At 33.4% G+C, this 23,851-nt stretch overlaps 2 protein-coding genes across 2 annotated transcripts; both read right to left on the bottom strand.

Moving 5' to 3' along the window:
- Positions 1–514: 514 nt before the first annotated feature.
- On the bottom strand, positions 515–4,644 carry LOC112702835 (probable ribonuclease P/MRP protein subunit POP5). Its single transcript, XM_025754026.3, has 4 exons — positions 4,216–4,644; positions 1,684–1,874; positions 1,432–1,569; positions 515–905 (listed from the first exon to the last, which is right to left on the bottom strand). Exons 2-4 carry the CDS (start codon positions 1,859–1,861, stop codon positions 757–759), a joined length of 465 nt encoding a protein of 154 aa, XP_025609811.1. The 5' UTR covers positions 1,862–1,874; positions 4,216–4,644; the 3' UTR covers positions 515–756.
- An 11,447-nt stretch (positions 4,645–16,091) lies between these two features.
- Positions 16,092–18,994, bottom strand: LOC112702834 (pentatricopeptide repeat-containing protein At1g02150). The gene is made up of 2 exons (XM_025754025.3): positions 18,511–18,994; positions 16,092–17,856 (listed from the first exon to the last, which is right to left on the bottom strand). The coding sequence occupies exons 1-2, from the start codon at positions 18,889–18,891 to the stop codon at positions 16,588–16,590; spliced, it is 1,650 nt and encodes a 549-aa protein (XP_025609810.1). The 5' UTR covers positions 18,892–18,994; the 3' UTR covers positions 16,092–16,587.
- Positions 18,995–23,851: the final 4,857 nt, after the last annotated feature.

Genomic DNA, 23,851 nt, shown 5'->3' with positions numbered 1-23,851 from the left:
TTTAATTTAAAACTAAAAATTTCAAACAGTTAATTTTTTTCAAAACTGAATAAACATAACTAAATATACGTACATTTATTTTATCAAATTAAATCATTAATTTATATTTTAAATTATTTGAATAAAATCAAATTAATTAAAAAAATAAAAATATACCAATATATTCCAAATTATATCAAATTGTGCGACAAAACTAGTCACCAAAAAAAAATTGTGCGACAAAACGCAATTCGCCTAATCACTCGACAAACTGCATGGTTCGAGAGTAATTCACCCAATTGCTGTGTAAACTGGCACAGTTTGCCTATTCATTGGGCAAACTGCATGCAGTTTCCCAAAAATAAAAAATCATATTTTGGTAAATAATGTTCTTTTATTTCTTTTTGGAAATAATTAACTTTTTAAATTTATAAAAGAAAAAAATCCTGTGAACGATTTGGAGGCATCAAAACATAAAAACAAGTTATCCTCTGGACTACTACTACTACGATTATTTACAAAGGATTTGAAAATGTAAGACAAAACAAAATTGCAGTGTTTAATCATTTTCTCAACCTCTCCTCTCAAGGCTGAAGTAAGTAATTAGATATCACATAATACACTCTTAACTCTTAAGGAAAATTGACAGTTCTGCATAGATTTGAGATATTAGAACTTTCATCTAGAAGTTTAGACCAATATTGTGATTGAACACAAAAACACAAACAATCACAAGGAACAATAAGGAATACTATTGTGGTCAAAATATTCAGTGCCCTAAAACTTTGATGCTTTGATCCGATCAAGAAAGCTTGACATACGTTTAGGTTCATCAGGTTTGAGTTGATCACCAACCGTTAGTTTGTATTGCTCAAACTTTGATTCCTCACATTTCAAGGCCAGAGATTGGCATGACCTTTTACTTCCTGCATAGGGAGGCCACATTTTATTGGTATTATGTCAGAATCGTTGTCAAGAATCGGTTCCTCCATAAGTGGATGAAAATATAGAATTCATGCATATAGCAATTTGCATTATCTAATCAAACAAATAAAAACAATAAATAAAATTAAAAAAAATAGTTTAATCACTGCAAAGTGTAAACTGTATTACTGTAAACAAACTGTTTGGCGAACCAAACTGTGGCTGCAGCAAGTTAGTTTTATTCAGTTCCTCATGATAGTTAAGCAAGAAAAAAAAGAAGACTAGAAAACATACAAAAAACAGGTCTCCTTGTCCTTTCAAATTGTAATGTGTTTCATCTTAATTTTTATCTGTAACCATTAACTAGGATTTTAGGAAGCAGCTAAACCAATCTTACTTTAAAAAAAAAAGGAAAAAGAAGAGAATATATACATGCATACATATACACACAACAAAAAACTAGAATGTCAATCATACAGGTTTTTCCACCGTTTCTGGGGTTGAAAACCATGTAGTGTTTGCCCTTACCAGTTATATCCAGCAAGTTAAATATGACAGGCACATGTGCAATATTTTTAACCATTGTAATGGCAGACCATACTTTTTCATAGTCCTCCGTTGCAGCTCTAATTATACACAAATTAGTGATTGGATTTACATACTTGACTGCACCCAAAAATAAGAAAGATGTCATATTATATATTATTTAAAAGAACACCAAATTAACCAGAAATTCATAAACGGAATATATATAATATAATATAAGAGCATGTTACTTACTATCAAATGATGCCATTGCTGTAGCCAAACCACACACCCCAAAATTTACAAGGATGCTGTCTTTTATAGCTTTTGTGACATTAAACTGTGTAATTATCAGAGGGGTGCCCCCTAAATATTCTCTATTAGGGTTTAGAAAAACCTCCATCACCATAAATCGGTTCTTGAATCCCACCATGATCCCTTTTTCCCTGTTAAGTTTCAATAATAAACTCAAAAAGGTAACAATAAAGCCACTCCAACAGAACAAAATAATATAGAACAATAAATCAAGATTCAAAGGCCCAAAACACAAATCAGTTGGAATTAGCAGTTGAGATTGGTAGTGGACGTAGATATATGGAAAGAAGGAACATGTCGTGAGTAGAAAAGTTCATCTTGTCGGTGTACAACTGTACATTTTACATTGGCATCCAATTAAGTGCTACCTCGCACATAAAAGTGGTTTCTTTTTAGTTAATGGTTGTGTAAGTTATGAGATGTCAGCAAAAAAGAGTTTCATATAAAAGATTCATAGAAACAAGACTCGTTTTAATATAACAAATTAAACAAGACTAAGAGAAAACTAAGGTTTTGAAAACCAGACTAGTGATTGAAACATTCAGGCTACTGGGTCAGAGGTTCAACCAGTTTAACCAAGGTTCAACCACAGAAATCGGATTATAATAAAATAATATATTAAATCATAAATAAGCTCACAGCCTCACAATAACACGAACATACTCTCTTTGTAAATTCAAAAATCAAAAGTACATAAAAATTCAAAATTCAAAAATCATCTTCTAAAGTCTCATAATCTCATGTAACAATTCTAAAGTCTCCAATACAACCAATGCCAATATCCACAGGTACTTCTTCATTAATCTCAGTATTCATACCAGAAAAAATTAATCCAAGACAATCATAAATTCATAATAGGACAATGCCAATCTGCGGGGTCCTCGAACCCAAAATCCAACAAGTCCCAGAAGCTGATATCTTTAACATAACAAAATTAGTCACACTCAAAGGCAAAACTCCCCTCAAAAAACACTTTAAACACAGCCCAAAAGCACACTACTCTTTTTTTTTAAACTAACATCACTGATACCCAACGAAGACTGGTAAAACAAACCCCAAAATCAATGCACCAAAAGTCGAAAACCCATCTAAGCATTGCATCCAGTAGCATCCTTTAAACTATTATAAGTATGAATCTCTACATAACGATTATAACAGCAGCTAGCCAGCAACCATACCGAATCAATAATATCATAACATAACAGAAGCAGCAACAATAAATCAATAAGTGATTAACACTTAAAACAAAAACAGAGCGAAGCAAGGAAAGAAATTAAAACATAAGAACCAGGGGATGGCAAATGAGCAGTGGCCCGCAGAGGGGGTGACCAAAGGGGAACAGAGGCGACGTTCAAGGGGACACAAAGGGGGACGGAACGACGGCAGAAGCGCGACAGAATGAAACAAGTAATGGTCAGATTATGTGACTGCGTCAATGTGGGGAGAACGGGAGTTTTAGGTTTATCAGAAGCAACCAGTAATTGACCCAATCATACAACCGGGTCACCAAGTCACTGGTTCAACCAGTGGGTCATTGATTCACCCGGTTAACCCGATCATAATTAAATAAAAATGTAAAATTATAAAAGTAAAATTAAAATCAAAAGTTAAAACTTAAAATGTATTTCTTCACAAACATATTAATAACAACCGAGTATCAGTTTTTAGACATAACTAATGATACAAAAAGAGATAATAAACTGGTCACCAATACAAAATACTCTCTCAATTTAAATGAACAAGAGAGAGAGCAAAAAATAACAATCAGTAAATCAAATTCAAGGAATGATCTCAAAGTCGGCATCTATATCTTCAGAGGACAAATCTGAAGCTTGACCAACATTTACTTCATTTTGATTTGCATCTATATCTACATTTGTGTATTTTTCACAAATCAATACCAAGAATAATTCATAATAGCAACTGAGTTGTGATGAACACATTTTCAAAATTCTAGCAAAAAAAAAAAGAAAACGAGAGCATGGGAACAATAACTTAACTAAACAATTTTATTCTGAGTTGCAGAGAGCATGAACCTCCTTTTCGACAACAAAAGATTTAGCTCAAAAGATGATTTACAGCGACAAAAAATTTAGCTAAGTGATTATTTCAGCATGACAACAACAGATTCAAGCTTCAGGGATGATAATTCAACTATTTTCAGCAACAAAAAAAATTAGTTCAGTGATATTTTCAGCAACAAATTCAACTTTTAGCAACAAAATCAAGGTGCAGTGATGAATTACAGCACCACAAAATTTAGCTAGGTGATTTTTTCAACAAGACAGCAACAGATTCAAGGTTATAATCAGTAAATAATTCAACTCAGTGATGATTTTCAGCAACAAACAAAAATTAGCTCAGTGATATTTTCAGTAACAAATTCAACTCTTAGCAATAAAATCAAAGTTCAGAGATGAATTACAGCAACAAAATTGAGCAAGAAAGAACAGGGGAATTTGTTGAACTCACCAAATCGGGGACCAGCTGCTGACGTCGAGGAGGAAGCTGACGGTGAGGATCGAAGCAAGAAGACGACAACGACGACCAGCCCCGGGACGTGCTGCTTCTGCCGCCGGCTACGACGAGCGCAGGGAAGGTGCGCGACTGATTGCGAGACAGTGACGAGACAAAGAGCGCCGGCGAGCGCAGGGAAGGCGCGCGCTGACTGCGAGACGGTGCAAGACAGAGACCGGAGACGAGAGAGCTTGAGTGCGAGAGCGATAGCGAGAGAGATGAGAGAGCTTAAGCTTAGTGAGAGAGTGACGAGACTGAGACACTGAAGGGTGGCCTGGTGGGCACGAGAGAAGAGGAAGGAGACGTTTAGGGTTTTGGCTCTCCTTCACTAGAAAGCCACGTCGTCTTCAATTTTTTTTCAAAGAAAAGTATACAAAAGAGAATATTAAAGAATGTGAATGATAGATATTTTAAATATTTGATTTAGTAAGAATGTAGATAATTATGTTTATTATTTTTAATTAAATAATTATTTTTTTATTCAATTTATTTATGTATAATTAATATTTGTTGGATATTTAATTTATTAGACGTGCAAATGATTTATTCTAATATTAAGATTTAGGAGATAATTTAAAATAGAATTTTTTTTTATTTTATTAAGTCAATTATAGAATATATTATTCCTATTATTTACAAAAGTCATTCTCTATCTAATAAAATTATTTTTAAAAAATTAAGGATGACTCGATCCGATTATAGAAACCAACCGGGTCATTGGTTTTGCTTAGACCCAGAAGGACTGAACCAGTTTTTTGCAGATATGATAGTTCCGGTGGTTTGATAGGTGATTTGGTCCAGTCAAGTGACCTGGTGATCGGATTTTAGTCAAACTATCAAGTCGAGTCGAATAACTATACTTTAGACCAATTACCAAAAAAACACTTACTTTAGATCTTTATTTTCTTCAAGGCCCTCATGAAAAAGTTGTTTTTTAATAAATAAAATAAGTTTATTATTTATTAATATGTGTTTTTTAAAAAATTCATATTTTTTATTTTAAATTTTGATATATTTTAAATGATCACATTTTAAAAATTAAAATTTAGATGCGATATAATTTGTTTCAAGAAAAAATAACAATTTAAAAATGTTAAATTATAAAATTCTTAAAATATAAAATTTAGAGCCGATAAAATTTAAAATTTAAATGAGATCTAAAAACAATATAATATAAATTATTAAACAGAAAAGCTCTACATACAAGCGATTAGAGCTTGTAAGCATTACAAGTCAATTAACCACTAACCCCCCAAAACGCGCTTTTAGTGTTACGTCCCTTACACGCGCTATATAACAAATCCCGCGTATATATAACTACCAAATTTAAAAGATTTGTTTCCTTCTTCGTTCTCCTTCTTTCCAAATTTTCTCGTTCTTCTTCTCGCGCGTCTTTCCCTGCTTTTCGATCGTTCTTTTCCCCTCCTTTTTCATTGGTTTGTTCTTCGTCATTGACATTAGTTCTTCTCTCTATAACTCCAGCTTCGTTTTCTTTTCGATTTTCTGGTTTCTGAAATCAAAGTTTGAACTCGTTTTAAAGATAATGGATGATTCAACCTCAAATTGTCAGCTAAATCAAGGCGAAGTGGATTATGAATTTGAATCTAACGAAGTTCCTGAGGTTTGATTTACATATGATTACTCTGAATTTTCTTGCAGTTATTTGTATAGCATTGTGTAGCTGAATAATTCGTGAACATTGACTGTGAAATTAACGCGTGAACATAAATCTGTGGATTGAATCTAATGTATTAGTTTTGATTAATTATCTGCAATTTATAGCAGACGCTCGGGTGTAGATCAGAATTTTTTGGGTGTATTTTTTGGGGAAGTGTGGGTGTATTTACAGTTTATGACTTTTTTGTTATTTTAGTTGAGTTGTTGTCGTTCGGGTGTATTATATCAGACATGATTGGGTGTATTTTTAGTTTTTGACATGGTGTATTCTGTAGCCTCTCTCTGTTGTTGATGAGCAGTTTGTTCCCAAGGTTGGAATGACTTTTACCACCCTTGAAGATGCTGAAAAATTTTACAAGAACTACGCCAAGGTTGCAGGGTTTTCTACAAGAGTTCAGAGCACAAATAAGAAGGAAAACGAGATTAAGAATCAATTGATTACATGTAGCAGAGAAGGAAAATAGAAATCTAAAATATCTCCAACCGAGAAGACGAATCCGACAGCTGGTTTAAATTGTCCTGCAAGAATTTATATACACACATTGAAGGATGTTGGTGCTTGGATCATTTCAAAGGTTGTGCTGGATCATTCACACCCTTGCTGTCCAAGTAAAGCAGAGATGCTCAAACAGTACAGGAAATTAAGCATGTCCATTCGTCGTACAATAGAGAATAACGAGGAGGCTGGTATTAGACCAAGCAAAACTTACCAATCATTTGTTGCGGCTGCCGGGGGTCACCGCGAGATAAATTTTATTGAAAAAGATGTGAAGAATTACATTACGAGAGAAGTGCGGAATGTTTCTGAACAATAAGATGCAAAAGAATTCAGGAAATATTTGTTAAAAATGAAAGAGAAGAATCAGAATTTCTTTTTTGAGCTTGAACTCGAGGAGGATCAATCGATTAAGCTGGCTTTTTGGACCAATGCAAGAAGTAGAGCTGCCTTTGAGTATTTCGAAGATGTTATTTCATTTGACACCACTACAATACAAACAGGTAACAAACTGTCCCTGTTTATGATGCTAAATTAATATATTTTTATGAATCCGCGGCAGAGGTGTATATTGGGTGTTTTTGGGTGTATACAAAGCATTTATTGGGTGTACCTAATGATTTTCCATTCTGCACTATTGTAATTTGTTTTAGGTATAATTTGGTTTGTGGTTCTTTTGTCGGGGTGAATCACCACGGTCAGTCAACATTTCTTGGATGCTCTTTGATGAAAAACGAAGAAATTGAATCATTCAAATAGTTATTTCAATGTTGACTTCGTTGCATGGGAGGAAATGCTCCGAAAGGGTTTCTCACCGATCAATGCGCATCAATGAAAAGGGCTTTAGAGGCCTGTATGCCAACAACAATTCACCGTTGGTGTATTTGGCACATCATGAAGAAGATTCCAAGCAAATTAAACGGGTACAAGAGACATGCAGAAATTGAACAAGAAATAAGCGAAGTTGTTTGGAACTCTCATAGTAAAGACTCATTTGATAGGAATTGGAATAATTTTCTGCTGAATTTTGGTCTTGTGGACAACAAGTGGCTTTCAGGTAATGTTTGTTTAAAATCTACAGCAGAGGTGTAAATTTAATTTTTTTCGAGTGTATTTATAGTCTTTGTTTGGGTGTATTCTGCAGATCTCTATGAAGACCGTCATATATGGGTTCCAATCTATCTGGATCAGCACTTCTGGGCAGGGATGAGAATCACACAAAGGAGCGAGAGCATGCATTCATTTTTTAATAAGTTTATTACCCGGAACAACTCGCTTATTTAATTTGTCAAACAATACGATAATTGCTTCGGAAGCAGGGAGCAAGCAGAGAGAGAATCAGATGCTGCATATTTTCATACGGACATACCGTGTGCAACCAAATCCTCCATTGAAGCTCAGTTTCAAGATGTGTACACTCATCAAAAGTTTAGGGAAGTCCAAACACAATTCAGAGGAAAGGCGAATTGCATCACTAGATTAACGAATTTCGCTCTAGGCTATTCAGTATACGAAGTTGGAGAACAAATTTCCAGCTCAATATTCAACAAGTTTGTGGTTACTTATGACTCAGTAGCAGTCGAGGTAAAATGCCAATGCTTATTATTCGAGTCAAGAGGGATATTGTGCCGTCACGCACTAAGCGTGTTAAGCTTTGAACGAGTAAGCCAATTGTCACCTAGATATATACTAGAACGATGGAGCAAGAAGGTAAAGAGGTGACACACACACACATTAAGAGCAGCCACGCGAGCCACTGTTGGAGCTAAGAAGCAAGAGGTTTGACCAATTAGTTTTTTGTTTGCAAAATATTTGTGAATTTGCATCAGAATCGGAGAAGCAGACTGCAATTCTGCACCGTGCGTACGATAACGTCATGGTTGAGATGGAATCATTGAAAGCCAAAAAGAAGGGCACATCTTCTTTATCTCACGAAGATGCCAACTTGGAATCCGTTAACGAGCTTCAAAGCCCTCCAAGGATTCGAACAAGAGGACGTCCAAAAAATAGGCTAGGTTCAAAGTTGGTCAAACAGATTGCAAATGCCACAAAGAAGAAGAAAACGAAAGGTTTAAACGAAGTAAAATTGATGTTCTTTAAATATATGGTGATTGAGTTTATTTAATAGTTTAGCTAATATGTGAGTTTGTTATATTCAGTTAAACCTCTTTGATGCTGCATCAGTGATGCATTCAAATTCCAACCAATATCAAGGACGTGTTATGAATTATCAGTTAAGGGTACCAGTAGCAACGGATAACTTTTTGGGTGTATAGTTACAGAATATGGGTGTAAAAGTACTGTTCTTTTTGGTGTATTTCTGAATTTTCTTGTGTTTCATATTTTATATATATACATATATATACTTCAGAATCTTGTTTTTATGTTATAAAATACTGTTTGTTTTTTTTACAACGGTTTAAGGGTTTTAGGTATTATCGTTTAGGGTTTTAGGGTTTACGGTTTAGGTTTTAGGGTTTACAGGTTAAGGGTTAGGGTTTAGGGATAAAGCATTAGTGGATAGAAGTCTGGTGTATATTTAACTTTCTTTGGGTGTAAAATGAGATCTTATGGGTGTAAAAGTCAATGATTTGGGTGTATAGTAGTTTGGTTGGTTTAGGGTTTAAGGTTTAGGGTTTGAGGGTTTAGGGTTTAGGGTTTTAGGGTTTAGGGTTTAGGATTTAGGGTTTAGTGTTTTAGGGTTTTAGGGTTTAGGGTTTAGGGTTTAGGGTTTAGGGGTTAGGTCTTTAGGGTTTAGGGTTTAAGGTTTTAAGGGTAAAGCATCAGGGTATAGTAGTTTGGGTGTATATTCAACTCCCTTGGGTGTATATTCAACTTTCTTTGGGTGTAAAATTTTATGTTTTGGGTTTATATCTCGTTATATGTTTTTCTTCATACTTTATCACCTGTAATACAGAGCTTTTGAATACAGCACAGACAGTTTAACTATGGAAAATAATTTCACTGAATAGAAGTTGTTTATAAATGCAAATTTTTACAGTAGTTTGTTCTATTTACAAGACTACCTAACAATTACATTAATCAGTCTCAATATCATTAGAATCTATCTGGCAATATGGACTCAATAACAATGAGGATGGCTTGGACAGTCTTATTGCATTACTTCTTCTAATGGCTTCAACTTTGTCTTGATTCATTTCATGGAATAGAATCCAGGAAGCATATTCTACTCTAAAGTGGTCCACCTCGTTCTACAGTTAAAAGGAATATTGTGTTTAATCAACCATATTAATTGAGTAAAGTAATACAGAGTTATTTAGTTTTAAACACATTTACCTGAGTCCAATTGTCCCATTCATACTTCTGCCTTTTAATGTTTGCGGGCTCAAATATCTCAAGCCACTTCATTACGTAGATAGCACAGTCATAGCTGAAAACAAAGAAAATAAATTACAAATTACATATAGGAAAGTTTAATTTTCAGAGTGAAAGATTTATACCTTGTCTTTTGGCCCCAGATGTTAAGGTATGGTGGTTTAATTTCCTTGTCCTTGTCCCTTGTCTTCAGAAGTGCCCCTAGCATATACTTTAATTCATGAAATTACATATCCCTTAAAATACAAAACAAATCAGTAATACATGAATAATTTCAAAAAAAAAAAAGGGATACACCCAAAGGAGCACAAAGTTACACCTTATATTGAACAGAAATACACCCAACTATTAAAATATAGAACATAGAAACAACTTACAATGAATGTATTCAGGGCAATTCTCTCATCGGACGGAGATTTCGTGTGATATGGGTCGACTATATAAAATTTGCGCTTTCTTGTATCAGCCAACCATAACCACCAATGTTGTGAATGGCAAACAGGTGCAAAAATCTGAAAAATGTTCATATTGAACACTATTTTAGTTTATTTGGCATATAAGTAAAAAATGGTAATAAGAATATTTAGAAATGAAAACTTACATAACGATACGATGCTAATTTTTTAAGGTCCAAAAAGGGTATAAACATTGGGTAGTCTTCCACCCTGAATGGCTTATTGTTATTAGGCTGTAAGAATACCCCTTTTGGATGATTTCCTAGGGCCATGTTCTGCAAAAATTGTGAACCACCAAATGAATACAGAAAATACACCCAAACGAATCTAGAAAATACACCCAAATAAATAAACAACTTACACCCAATTGAACACAGAAAATACATCCAAACGAACACATAAAATACACCCAATATAAGACAGAAAATACACCCGAAGGAATGCAAAAAATACAACCAAAATTCGTTGAAGCAACTCTTACCATAATATCAGGGGGAAGACAGTATATTTCTTCTTGAAACCTCTTAATCTTTTGCTGGTTTAGGATGAAGCACATGGCAGAGACAATCTAGAAAAAGATGCCGAAATCAATTTTACATCAATCAGCATTGCAGTTAATTTTGGTGATAAAAACATTAATGTTATTGTAATATTACCTCAGCTTCTATATGCGTTTCAGGTGCGAGTGATGCAAGGTGGAGTTTTGACAAAATGTATCTATCTTGGGCTTGGAGTGTGCAGATGGTGTCAAAATCATTAGTTAGTCCATTTGCGTATGTCTTCACTCGTATGGCCCAGAGGTAGCATTTATCTTTCATGTCAGAAGTAACTTCATTCGTCCTCACAGGAGTTTCAAACTTCTCGAAACTCTCTGCGCCACTCTCCTTTGGAATCTACAGACTTTTTTCTTTTGTTGTCACCCCACCACTTGCAATTTTTTGTACTAGATCCCCTAATTGTTCTAGTAGTTTTGGGGTTTCTGGAGTTTTTGCCCTCGCTCCGTCTTGCGTTGACGTTCCCTCTTACGTTGCTGCTTCTTCTTGGCTTGAATCAGTCAAGTCAAGGCTGAATGATGGCAACGAATCTGCTTGAGGAACATACGATGCTGTCCATGCCATCATCATCAGCGCAGCAGCATCTTCTGGGGCTGGATAACTGCGTGATCATGTATAACGTATTATAAGAATAAGAATATACGAATGATAACAAAATATTGATTTTACTCTGATGAACTTACATTTTAGAAGGAGCTGGGGGAAGCATGGGTGTGCCTTCTTCAAGTTGTTGGGGGGTTCATGAGTGCTGCACGGTTACATAAAATTAATCATGATGTAAAAAAACTAATCATGGATCAATCGTGAAAATATACACCCCAACAGGGGCAATATACACCAAACTATAACCAAATATACACCCAACACTATTTCTTACCTTTTTGTAGTTCTTTCAATTTGTAGTAGAGGGGTTGGTTCATTTTCTGTCAAGGGTGTTTGTTCAATTTTGGGCATAGTGGTTGTTTGGGACAGTGGTAGACAAACTTGAATCGGATCTCTAGACAAGAAGAAAAATAAAAGGTTAACAAAGCCTTTGAAAATAAAAAGGTTATAAGGTTGAAATATTTTTGAAAAATTCACATTGCAAGCCCTTCGGACAGTGTCTCTTCCCTCACAACCATCATATTCTCTTCAGCCGGCTCACTGGCTGACTCTTTAACCGGACTCAACCTAAAAAACACCCTAAGAAAGTCAAAAATACACCCGAACAATTCAAAAGAAAGACAGGCTTTTTTTTTTAGAATTTACATACTTGCAGTTTTTGCTTTTTTTTCCTGCCTTTTTTTCTCGAATAAAACAATAAAGGACTGTTTTATATATATATATATATATATATATATATATATATATATATATATATATATATATATATATATATATATATATATAATTAGAAGTAGAAGGTAATAAAAGAATAAAAGCAACGGTTATTTCAAAGAGAAATTACATGCTCTCTGCGGGTTTGTTTACGCTACTTTGGTCTGTCTGTCCTTGAGAGAAAGGATCATCACTTCCCAAGTTTACGTCCAGTATTCTAAACATAATAGAATACATGTTATTAATAAAAAATACCATACTGTTAAATCATGATAACAAGATTTTATCAAATAAAGCTTCTTACGTTTCATATGAGACATAGTGACCTTCCGTCGATCACAAGTCAGCTTCTTTCTCCTTGCGAAACAAGAAACAATTATTAGCAAAGAAAACACCTTAAAATCTGAAATATACACCCCAACAAGACATACCCCTCTGCAGCAGATTTTTCATTGTTTTTTCTTAAGAATTCATCTAAATCTTCAATTCCAATTTCAGATCTGACAGTACATGCATAAAAGAACATGTTAACAAATATAATTTTGATGATAGACGGTAATATAGCTTACAAAGTACTGTACCCATGATAGGATTGAGCTTGCTCAGGAGATGAATCCTCAACAACGACCTTTTTCTTTTTGGATTGTGTCCTGGGGAAAAAACAAGTATGAATCAGAAATACAAAATTAATTTGGTCACAAAATACTCTCCAAATAAGTGCTTACTTTTCTGGTGTTCTCTGAGTTTTTTCTTTGTTTTTTGTTTCTCCACTGGTGATGATTTTTCGCTTCTATAAGTTAATAAGAGAACTCTGTTAATACATGAAATCTTGATAATAAACCCAAAGGAAAGGAGTAATAATTTAAGAACATTACTCATCAGTTGATTCAGATTCTGAATCAGAATCCTCCTGAATCTTCTTTCTTTTTTAGGACTCCATTTTGGAAGGCAAACAATCATTATTTAAAAACATTCTAAAAGGGATAAAATACACCCAAATAAATACACAAGATACACCCAAATGAATGCACAAAATACACCCAACTTAATAAACAAAATACACCCAAATAGAGACACAAAATACACCCAAATGGATAAACAAAATATACCCAAATGGATAAATAAAATACACCCAAGTATGTTACTTACTTGTTGGCTTTTTGGGTGGGTTGTTTTCTTATTGAATCCTCTGAGTCTTCTTCAGTCTCAGACTCAGAGGTAGAATGGTCACTTTCAGTTGTTTCAGTCTCAGATGATGATGTTGAACTTGCCTTCCTTTTTCTGTTTTTTTTTTGTTTCTTCTTTTTTTTTTCTTTATTTCTTTCATTTTTTCCTTTGTTTCAGCCATCTTTACAATCCCCTGAAACATTAGAAATTTTAGTTTGCAACATTCAGGTAAATAAAATACACCCAAGATATTTTGTTCACTTACCATATGTTCCTCCATTTCTGCCCTCATTCTTTCAACCAACTGCTCCTTAGTCCAGTTGGCAATCCAGGGTTCTGGAGGTCTTTCTGCCCTTTTCTTGTCTTTATTTTTTGATAGATGAAAGTAAATTATCATCAGGGCAAAGAGGCAACCATCAATTGCCTTTTTCTTTTTCAGCTTGTAATCTGTTATGCCCTTGATGATAAAACTCAAAACATGTCCTCCCCAGTTTCGCTCTGTTATTGTGTCCATCTCGAAAATTGGGGCCAGGTGCACAGGTGAAATTTTGTTTATTGTCGTTGGTAACAGGAACGCCATCTGTATATAGAGGATGAAAATTCTCTTGAACATGAGGCGATCCTGTTCATTATCAACGGCAATAGCCATCATCTCATCTGTCATATTTTTGAGGGTCTTACCTTGGAATCTTCTAAAAATTTGTTTGTTATCTTCAGAAAGATCCTTATAATTGACTTTCTGAGAGAATAGATCTCCTACAAAAAAAAAAAAAAACAACATAGTATGAAAATCAGTTCAAATACACCCAAGCATCAATTGAAATACAACCGAATATGACTCATATACACCTATAATTTTTAGCGAGTTACCTGACGCGTTGATGCCAAGCGCAGCCCCTATTATTTTTTGTCTTACTTTAAAAGAACCGTAGCCGGTTTCCAGTCTGTTTTCCCCTAATTTAAAGGAGTTAGCCAACTCCCTTAATATTTGGTGATGCACCCTTAGCGGCGGGATGTGTATCAGGCCACCAAATCCCAAATCCCTAACAATTGTTTCCTTTTTCTCGCTCATGTTTCTGAATTTCTCATTTAACAAATGTGTTGCATACTTAAGGTCTTTGGTTTGCTATAAACAAAGCAAAATTATAGTCGGATATATTTCTATTATATAAAACTGATTTCATCTAAGACATATATTTGTTCTTACATTTTTTTCAGCTTGATTTCTGCCTGCCATTTTTTCTGAAATGAAAAATACACCCATAGATATCAGTAAGATACACCCATAGATATGAGTCAGATACACCCATAGATATAAGTCAGATATCACTCAAATATGCATTAATATACAAGGTCAAACAACATTACAAGGTCAAGCAATATACACTCATAGACAAGCAAACATTAGAACAGTTGCAACTATTGACTATATTACAGTATATCAGTTCAGAAATATACACCCAACAAATTACTCCATATACACCTACCAAATTACTCCATATACACCTACCAAATTAGTTACCAGAAGAACTAGAACAACAAGAACAGTAACACCTAGAACAACTAAGAAGAACATTATAACCTAGAACTAAGAATAACAGTAAAACCTAGAACAAGTAGAACATTAAAAACTGTAAAATGAGACCTAGAACAAGAAGAATAGTAAAACCTAGAAGAACGTAGAATAACAGTAAAACCTAGTTCTTCGATTTCGAAATATGAAAAATATACAAGATGAGTAAAAATAGTAACGTAACGTACCTTGAGTAATATAACTTCGTTTTTTCTGGAGATTGTTGATGGAGAGTTCTATGTTGTGTTGATGGAGAGTTCTAATTTTCGTGACGAGTCCTATCTCTGCAGTTTGGAATGTTGCTCGAAAATGGACGGTTTGTGTTTTCTTCGAAAGGTTTTGAGAAGTGGAAGAGTGCGCCATTAAGGAGCGCTATTCGCGAAGAGCAACCGTTGAGTGGGGCGCGTGTAATTTACGCTCCATTCAAAGTGAGTGAGTGCACGTGTGAATGAAGTGTGGGTTGGGAACTTGTAAAACTTGTAGGGCCTTTTTGCTTGTATGTGTAGCAGGCCCGTTTACAAAAATGGTTTCTAAGAGCCCGTTTGGGAAGTAGCAGAAGCTACTTTTTCTGACTTTTGAATTATGAAAAGTTACTGTATGCGTGTTTGACACTATTTTAAAAAGAACTTTTAACTTCCCGAAAAGTTAAATAAAAGCTTTTTGAATAAGTAGAAATATATGACTTCTCCTCCTCGAGAAGTCATTCTATCATTTCCGTAAAAAAAAATCACCTCAAAAAAAAAAATATATACTTTCATTCCTGGCCCCCCATCATCATTTTCATCCAAGGTTCGATCTGCTAAAAGCATTGGCCTTCTACCATCATTTTTACGTAATGATTTATTTGCTGAAAATATTGACCCTCCACCACCATTTTAAAACAATGTTCCATTTGAACCACCTATTACATCTATTCCTTTCAGTTTTTTTTATCATTTTATCACTTGATTTTTATTATTAAATTTGTATTTAACATTGTGTGCGGTATAAAATTTTAGTTTTAATTTCATTTTTTTTCCATGAGATTTTATTTTTATATAGCTGCTATTATTATTGTGCCATTATAAAGAATTAATTGCCTAAACAATTGTAATTTTAGTGATTAGGTTATAGAAAATCAACATTCAATATTAAAAAGTATTTGTTATCATTGTTATTTTAATATCCATTTTTTGTGAAATCAAAAATTATATTTTTTGAGTTATTTATCCAAATGCTATAACTTTAAAATAAGTACTTTTATAACTAAAAATCCAAACACAAAATAACTTATTTATAAACTACTATTAATAAAAGTCCTTATCCAAAAGAGCTTATTTAAATTATTTACCCAAACTAAGCCTAAATATGCATAAAACACCATAGATAAGAATTTCTCTCCAAACACTAATTGAGAAGGTGGTGGAGGGTCATATATTATTAGTTTGTTTACAGTGGCCTTGATAGAAACGGATACCAGTTTAATAAAGCCTCTTTCCTTCTGAATAACTTGAAATTGAAAAGCCAACATAAATTCCATGCTCTGTACTTTTTTTTTTTGGGACTTGGTGAGAACCGGGCAACCCGGCCACACCGAAGAGGATCCAAACCGAATACCCACCCAACCCAATACCGCCTCATCATTATCACTCCTCATCATTATCATGGTTAGTCACGTAAACTATGCATCCTGAACAAGATCATCGTCAATGACTAACTACACTTCTAGCAATGCATTTTCTGCATTTTTCAAATGGAAAAAGACATTGTGTATCACAAGGTACTCTCCAATTGGTTGAACATTTGAGAGTCATCAACTGCATTTTCACCATCATCGTTATCATCAGTTATATCCGCGGTATCAACTTCGGTCGACAATTCGCCATTGTTGATGGTACCATCGGATTCTGACAAGCCAATGAGTGACACAAAAACTTCATTCTTGATAAATCTAGACTGTCTCAACAACCCAGTTAACACTTCAGCACTTGTAGTATCATCTTTGTCCTGACAAAGTTTAAAGAATGCAGAAAAGTTTGTCGCCCTTGGTCTCCATTTGTTTGAAACATCGGCCGCAAAAGCTTCTTTAAAGCAAGACAGAGCATCCGCGATCCTCTCATCAGCGATATGCCCAGAACAAATAATCTCCCAAGTTTTTGAATTCGGAATTCCACCACCTTCAGTCATTTGTCTAAAGAAACCCAGAGCTTTGTCAGTATTGCCTTTCTTGACATAACAGCCTATCAGAAGGTTTGTTATTCTCGGATCATAAGTCGAACTTGTTGAAAGCCATTCCTCATAAATTTTTTCTGCACCCTCAATATCATCCAGTTTAACCAGAGAAGCAATAATAGCATGGTATCCCAAGTTTGGTATAGTGGCAAACATTGATTTATAAGTACTCCACACACGATAAACGTCATCTTTCTTTCCAACACTTCCATATAAGCTCAGAAGATAATGAAATGGTACTCTATCCCGGCCTTTGATTCTACTCTCAACCTTTCTTAAGCAGCCTACTGCTTTTTCAAACATATTCATATTTATATACATTGTAGCCATTGTGCTAAATGTAGTCCAATTAGGAACAATCTTCGGGTCCTTCACCATCTGGTCAAACACCTCCTCCATCTTTTCTATTGATCCTCGAGAACCACATGAAGATAGACAGATATTATATGAATAGATATCGAGCCGTATGTTTTTCTCTCTCATTTCTGAAGCCAACATATCAACTTTATCATAAACCTTAAGGTTCACATACAAAGTCATCATTACATTAAATGGTAGCGAATGTACTGCATAACCTTTACTCCTCATTTTGTCAAATAATGCCTCTGCCTTTTCCTTCATTCTATATCGCACGTATACATTCAAAAGCGCTCCATAGGTCCTTCTATCTGTTAACTTATCAGCCAGACTCAGAAAATACTCTTCTGCACTAGAAACTCCATGAACCTTGGAAATCAGATCTAACTGAATTGCTGCATCACTTGAAGATACACTAAACCTCTCTGGTTTGTTGTTCATCCAACCATAAACCTGTAACATTACACAAATTGCTTTCATAAATAGCTAATATTAAAACATTATGAGGCAGAGACAGATTTGTAATCACAAAATTTCAAAGGAAGCATTCCATTTAATAGAAAAGAGGGGAAAATTGCATTGTAAGTATTGCAAAATCTATCATTTACAATACAAAAGGATAATATAGGAATGCTTGTACAAATACTTATAGCTAGGGAGACAAAATATAGAAAACATTGTTGGTTTAGCATATTTCCACAACAAAGCACAAGATAATCAAATTCCTCCTATTAGCTTCAGTTAACATTGCGAATTCTATCGTCATATTTGTATACTCAAAGAGCCTTACTCTCTACATCCCATAACCTAATACGCGAAGTCAGGCATTCGTTATACAAAAATGCTACGAGCACACCAAAAACCAGCCACCAAATTAGCCGCTATATATTTTTTAACTCATTTTTAATGAGTATTTTGTATTTTAATATGTATTCTATACCAATGGCTGATTTTTCTTGTGCATCTGGCATGGTTGTTCATTGTAACATAATCAAAACATCTAAAGCATCATTCAATTCCTAAATAAGAAGCATGTCATTATCCATTCAGAAAAGAGGTACCAAATAAATAAATCAATCATTGGATAATATACCTTATTATTCTTACCTCAAGGGCTCTTTTATATCTTTTATACTTTCTCAGCTCTTTGATAACCCTACACAGCTCCCATTTAGTAAAGCTCTTTCCTTCATCTTCCCACTGTTCTAACACAGCGGCGGAACCGAGTTCAGGGTTCTGCATCAACGATATTCTCTTGTATATATCATTCCACCTGACGATGGGTCTGCGCTCGTAGTCCACGGTGCCATAACTATGGATCTTTGAGATGGAGCACGTGACAGAGAGCCCCTGAAAGCACCTGACACCCCTACAACCAATGGAGATAGTGGAAATTTTAGAGGGAAGAGCAGCGGAATAAGAGACGGCATATGAAAGGGAAAGGGAGGGGGAAAGGGCTTTATGCAAAGAGGATTGAAGCAGCAGCATCTTGACTCTCGAGGCAGAAGTGGCTAACAGGACAACGAGCTCGATGAAGTTTCAAGGTGATAAAGTAAAGTAATACCCAAATGGATGTCCAAATAAGGCTAGAACCTAGAAGTGAGCCGAGCTACCAAAATTAAGTTTATCTCACCACTCGGCTCGTTAAGTCTATTTAGTTCATAAATTAGTTTGAATTCGGGGATAGAAATATAATCTATAATTTTATATTAATAAATTATAATTTATATATATTAAAAATATTAAAAAAATTTATATATTATTTATTTATTAATTATAAATTTTTATTTATGTCTTATATTTATAAAAATAATTATAAAAATTTAAATAATTAAAAATATTAATATATATATATATAAAATGATATATTATATATATATATATATATATATATTAAACTATTAATACGTATATTCTATATAAATTTAATCTAAACTTTTAATATTATATATAATCGAGTTAATTTACGAATTAATGAGTTGAATTTATTTAAATTTAAATTCGACTCATCTAATTTATGAGCTCAATTTCAAACTCAAGCTCGACTCATCTGTTTATAAGTTCAGCTTATCAAGTTATTAATGAGTTGAGCTCGAGCAGACTTGACTCAATTTCAGTCGACTTGACTCAATTTCAGTCCTATGTCTAAAAAATTCGTCTCTCATTTAATTAAGAGGCCAAAGTAAAATAAGAAATTCGTCATCTCTCTCTTCGAGTTTTCTCTCTATCCAAGGCTCCGAGCTTGCTCTGTCTCTCTCACTGCGACATCTCTCTGCTTGGCTGTGGAGTATTCGCCGCGCCGTCACCTTCCTTCCTCCCTCGCCGCCGTAAGCACTACTGCCTCAATTTATTTTTGGTTATTTTGTTAATTTTATTTATTCTAATTTTTGAGTTGTTGGCCGTTGATTTTTCTGATTCTGTATTGTTTGATGAACATTGTTAATGCTAGATTTTTTTCTGATTCTGAGTTTTTTATATTAATTCTGAGTTGCTAATTTTGGTTGTTGATTTTGTCTGATTCTAAATTGTTGATGATGATATGGTAAAATTATTTTCATCATTTCTCAATCTTTCAGTAGCACAAATTACATTTTTTTGTATATTTTTTGTTTAAATTTATACACTTCTTTAAACTTTGAAATATGTTTAAAAGAGTGTTTTAAATTTTTTTGCATTGAAAATTCCAAGCAAGTCCCTTTGTATTGGGTTGGTCGAAATTCTCAATGTAAGTGAATAATAATAATAATAACTTTTGATTTATATCATTTGTGATTATGAATATTTAGTTTATTTGTTGTTATTCTTTATTTTTGTACTGATTTTTTCAATTGATGTGGTTTAAAAATTTGTAGGAAAATGAGAAGGAGAACATTACAAGCAATAGTATTGAACAATATGATATTGCTATAGTAGAACATTATAATTCTTATTGTTAATTTTTTTGGTTCTACTGTTATTTTTTTTGTTTTTATAGTTTTTATGAAATTGGAATAATTGTTTGTGGTTGAACATTATTTTTTTGTCATTTAAGTGTATTTTGATTTTTATTAGTTATAAAAATTAATGTTTGAAGTTGTTTGTGATTTTTTAATTATAAATTATGGATAATTTATTATGTGAAATTATAAAATTTTAAATTTTATTAGTTTAAAAATTATTGAATTTAAATATATAAAATTATATATTAAATTTTTAATAATTTTATTTTATATTTAGTTATACTGGTTGAACCTCGGTTGAATTTCGGTTAAATTTTGGTTTAACTATTAAATTAGTTACTTTATCGATTTAGTGATCGGTTCGGTTCTCGCAACCTATTGAACTAAAGTTCTCAACGTAAGGTTGTGATTATGTTTTAGGTGATGACTTTGGTGCCTAAATTTTGATATCTAATTTACAAAAAGAGTTAAAAGCTAATATTTAATTTAAATAATATGAAAATAAATAATTTTAAAATATTAAAAACTTATCTTAAAAAAATGTTAGACAAATTCAATATCAAAATAGTCAGCACTAGAGAATTATCTTATATTTTATTATTTTTAAGGTGAGGAGAGAACTTCAATCCTCTACGTAATAAGAAATTTATAAACTATATTATTTTTAATGAAAAATTAATATTTTTTTATACTTTTTTCTTAATTTCATTTATGATATAATTAGTATCAATATTATGGTTATAGAAATTGGACCGAATCGATCGGTCGAATCGGTTTAACCAAGAATCGACATAAAAATGGTCCGATCCAATCCGCTACTTATAACTGTTGGAATACCACTTGAAAAATTACCGAACTGGTTAAAAATCGGCCTGTTAAATTGGACTTGTAACCGGCTGGTTCAGATTAAGCGACGCCATTTTGTTGATTTGAAAAAAAAAAAACAGAAGCAGATCAATTGGTGAACCAATCCCCCCTTCTTCCCCAATCATTCGTGACTACCTGAAGAACTCTGAAGCAAAGGAAAAACCCTAGCCCTTCATCACCGCCGCCGTTCCTAAGTCCTCAGCGCCGCCGCCGTCCCCAGGTCCTCATCGCCGCCGCTTCTTCCTCTTCCCGTGTCTGGAACTCAGTAGCTCGGCACGTCGTCTTCATCTTTGCTGGCTTCTCGTCTTCATCTTCGCTGAATGTTCGGTCTTCTTCTTGGTTTGAAGTTCTGAAATTGTTATTCTTCGGACTTCTTCCATTTTTTTCCCATTTTTCTTGAAATATTTTGTAAATTGTAATTGCCTGTTGCTGATGGATCGGTCTTGTATTTGCTAGTTGCTGATGTTTGCAAGATTTTTTTTAAATTTATTGATGGCTCGATGGCTCTGTTACTCTTTTACTCTGTTTTAGTATTTTCTAATTGCTCGATGGCTCTGATAGTGTTTTACTAATTGCTGATGGCTCCTAATTTTTTTGTTCAAATTTACCAATGACTTTGTTTTGTAGTTGCTGATTTGGCTGATTTTGCTGGGTGAAGGTTTAGTGTTTTTCCTCAAATTAATTTTGGTTCATGTGATTTAATTGGTGTTTAGGGTACAAAGTAAAAAGCTATTTTTAATTGGATTTGTAAGGTAATTTTTGGTTGATTTTTTATTTAATTTGGTAATGGTGTTTATGATTAGGTTTATCTAGTTTTTATTCTTTTTAAATTTGGTAATAGTGTGATTATTTGTTGCTGTTTTGTAATGTTTGTTTGTTGCTGAATGATGATTGTTCTTTTTTGGCTCTGTTTAGTAATGTTTATTGAAATTTTGTACGTTTTCAATGCATATTTGTATGTGTTATTAGTCAAAGTCATTCACAATTCCTCTGTGCTTGCAGCCTCTTAGCATCTTATGCCACTCATTTCGGGACATAGACAAATTTATGACTGAATTTTCTCGTGGTGATGGTCAAGACCATGCAAATTTATTTGAAGTAATTAAACATTACTTGCCTAATCCAGTATGTATGTACTCTATTTCCTAGAGTAAAAATTTTGTGAATTCATGAATATTATAATGTTTCTTGGAGACAAATCCACAGGGAGAGCATGGTATAATTTCATGTTACCAAAATTCACCTCACTACACTATATAATCATGTATTCAAGCTCATATTTATTTCTAGTTAGTTTGTAGTTTTGTACTATAAGTGATTTGTACATGTCATCGTAAAAGAAAAAATAACATTGATTACAATTATTTGTTGAAAATGTGCAAACTTAAGTCATGAAAGTTGTTTGTATAATGTGAGATCTCAGTGAATAAATAACTTTACATTGTATTCAATGATTATTTGAAGTGTTGTCTTCTTATTTTTTTTATGCTATTAATTTATCTTTATATGTTGCTTGACGTATTCTAAAATCTATCAAAAGGCATTGTTGTATCATATCTTACCTATTTGTCAAGTATATTAGTTTATTTTGTAATAGTAATGAATTTATGTGATGAATTCTTATTATTTATAATATTAAGAAGATGGATTCACCATTAGTATTACAAGATTTGTTCAATTTGTTTGATCTTTTTTAATTCTTTGCATTAGGAAAGAGATGAAAGAGATGTTGTTGTCTCAATGATTAGGGGTGGCAAGCGGAGAAGCCTGTCCCGCTAGAAACCTGCTCTTTGGCGGGCTGGCCCGCCCCGCTCCGCTTAGTGAGGCGGTCTTAGAATCCCATCCCGCCTCGCCTAATTACGGGCTGGTGGGCTAAGTCTGCCAAAGCTCCTCTTTTTTTTTACTATTAACTATTAAATAATATATAGAATTTCACAATCATATTAATAAATTTATAATTTCTAAAGGCATAAAAAATATATATTTTTTATATTCATAAACATTAAAATATTTGTAATTATAAATATCTAATAAATATAATTATAAACCAAGTTTTTATCTAAAACATAAGTATAAATATTCTCTTCAAAGTAAAATAAACATAATTTAAAACATAATTATAAATATTGTCTTCAAAGTAACATAAACATAATCCAAACCATTCAATTTTTATCTCCATATTCTTGTAAGTTAGGTTGGGAAAAGTTAGGTTTTAGCTAAAAAATTGTAAAAATACCCCCTCACTAAAAAAATATTAAGTCTGGCGGGGAAGCCTGCCCTGCCCGCCAAAGCCCGCGGTTTAAGCGGTGCGAGTTAGACGGACTTTTACTATTTGGTAGTCTCAATTTTTCAATCCGATCCGCCTTTTTTGACGGGTTACGTGGGTCGGTTCGGCGGGTTTAGGCTAATTTACCACCCCTATCAATGACAGTATTGTCATGAGACAAAAAGTGGGTTGAGTTATATTTTAGGATGTTTATTTATAATTTATTTATTATTTTATTCTAAAATAATTTTTTCGATTGAACCATAATTAGATCAATTAAATTAATAAACTAATAAACTAATAATTAAAACGGTTCGATAACCGTTCCGATTCTCAGAACCTTCCTCAATATAAAGAAGAAAAAACATGTACTATA

This window comes from Arachis hypogaea, chromosome 7 (genome assembly GCF_003086295.3).
Source record: "Arachis hypogaea cultivar Tifrunner chromosome 7, arahy.Tifrunner.gnm2.J5K5, whole genome shotgun sequence".
NCBI classification, from domain to species: Eukaryota; Viridiplantae; Streptophyta; class Magnoliopsida; order Fabales; family Fabaceae; genus Arachis; species Arachis hypogaea.
This window is presented reverse-complemented; position numbering and strand designations above follow the sequence as displayed.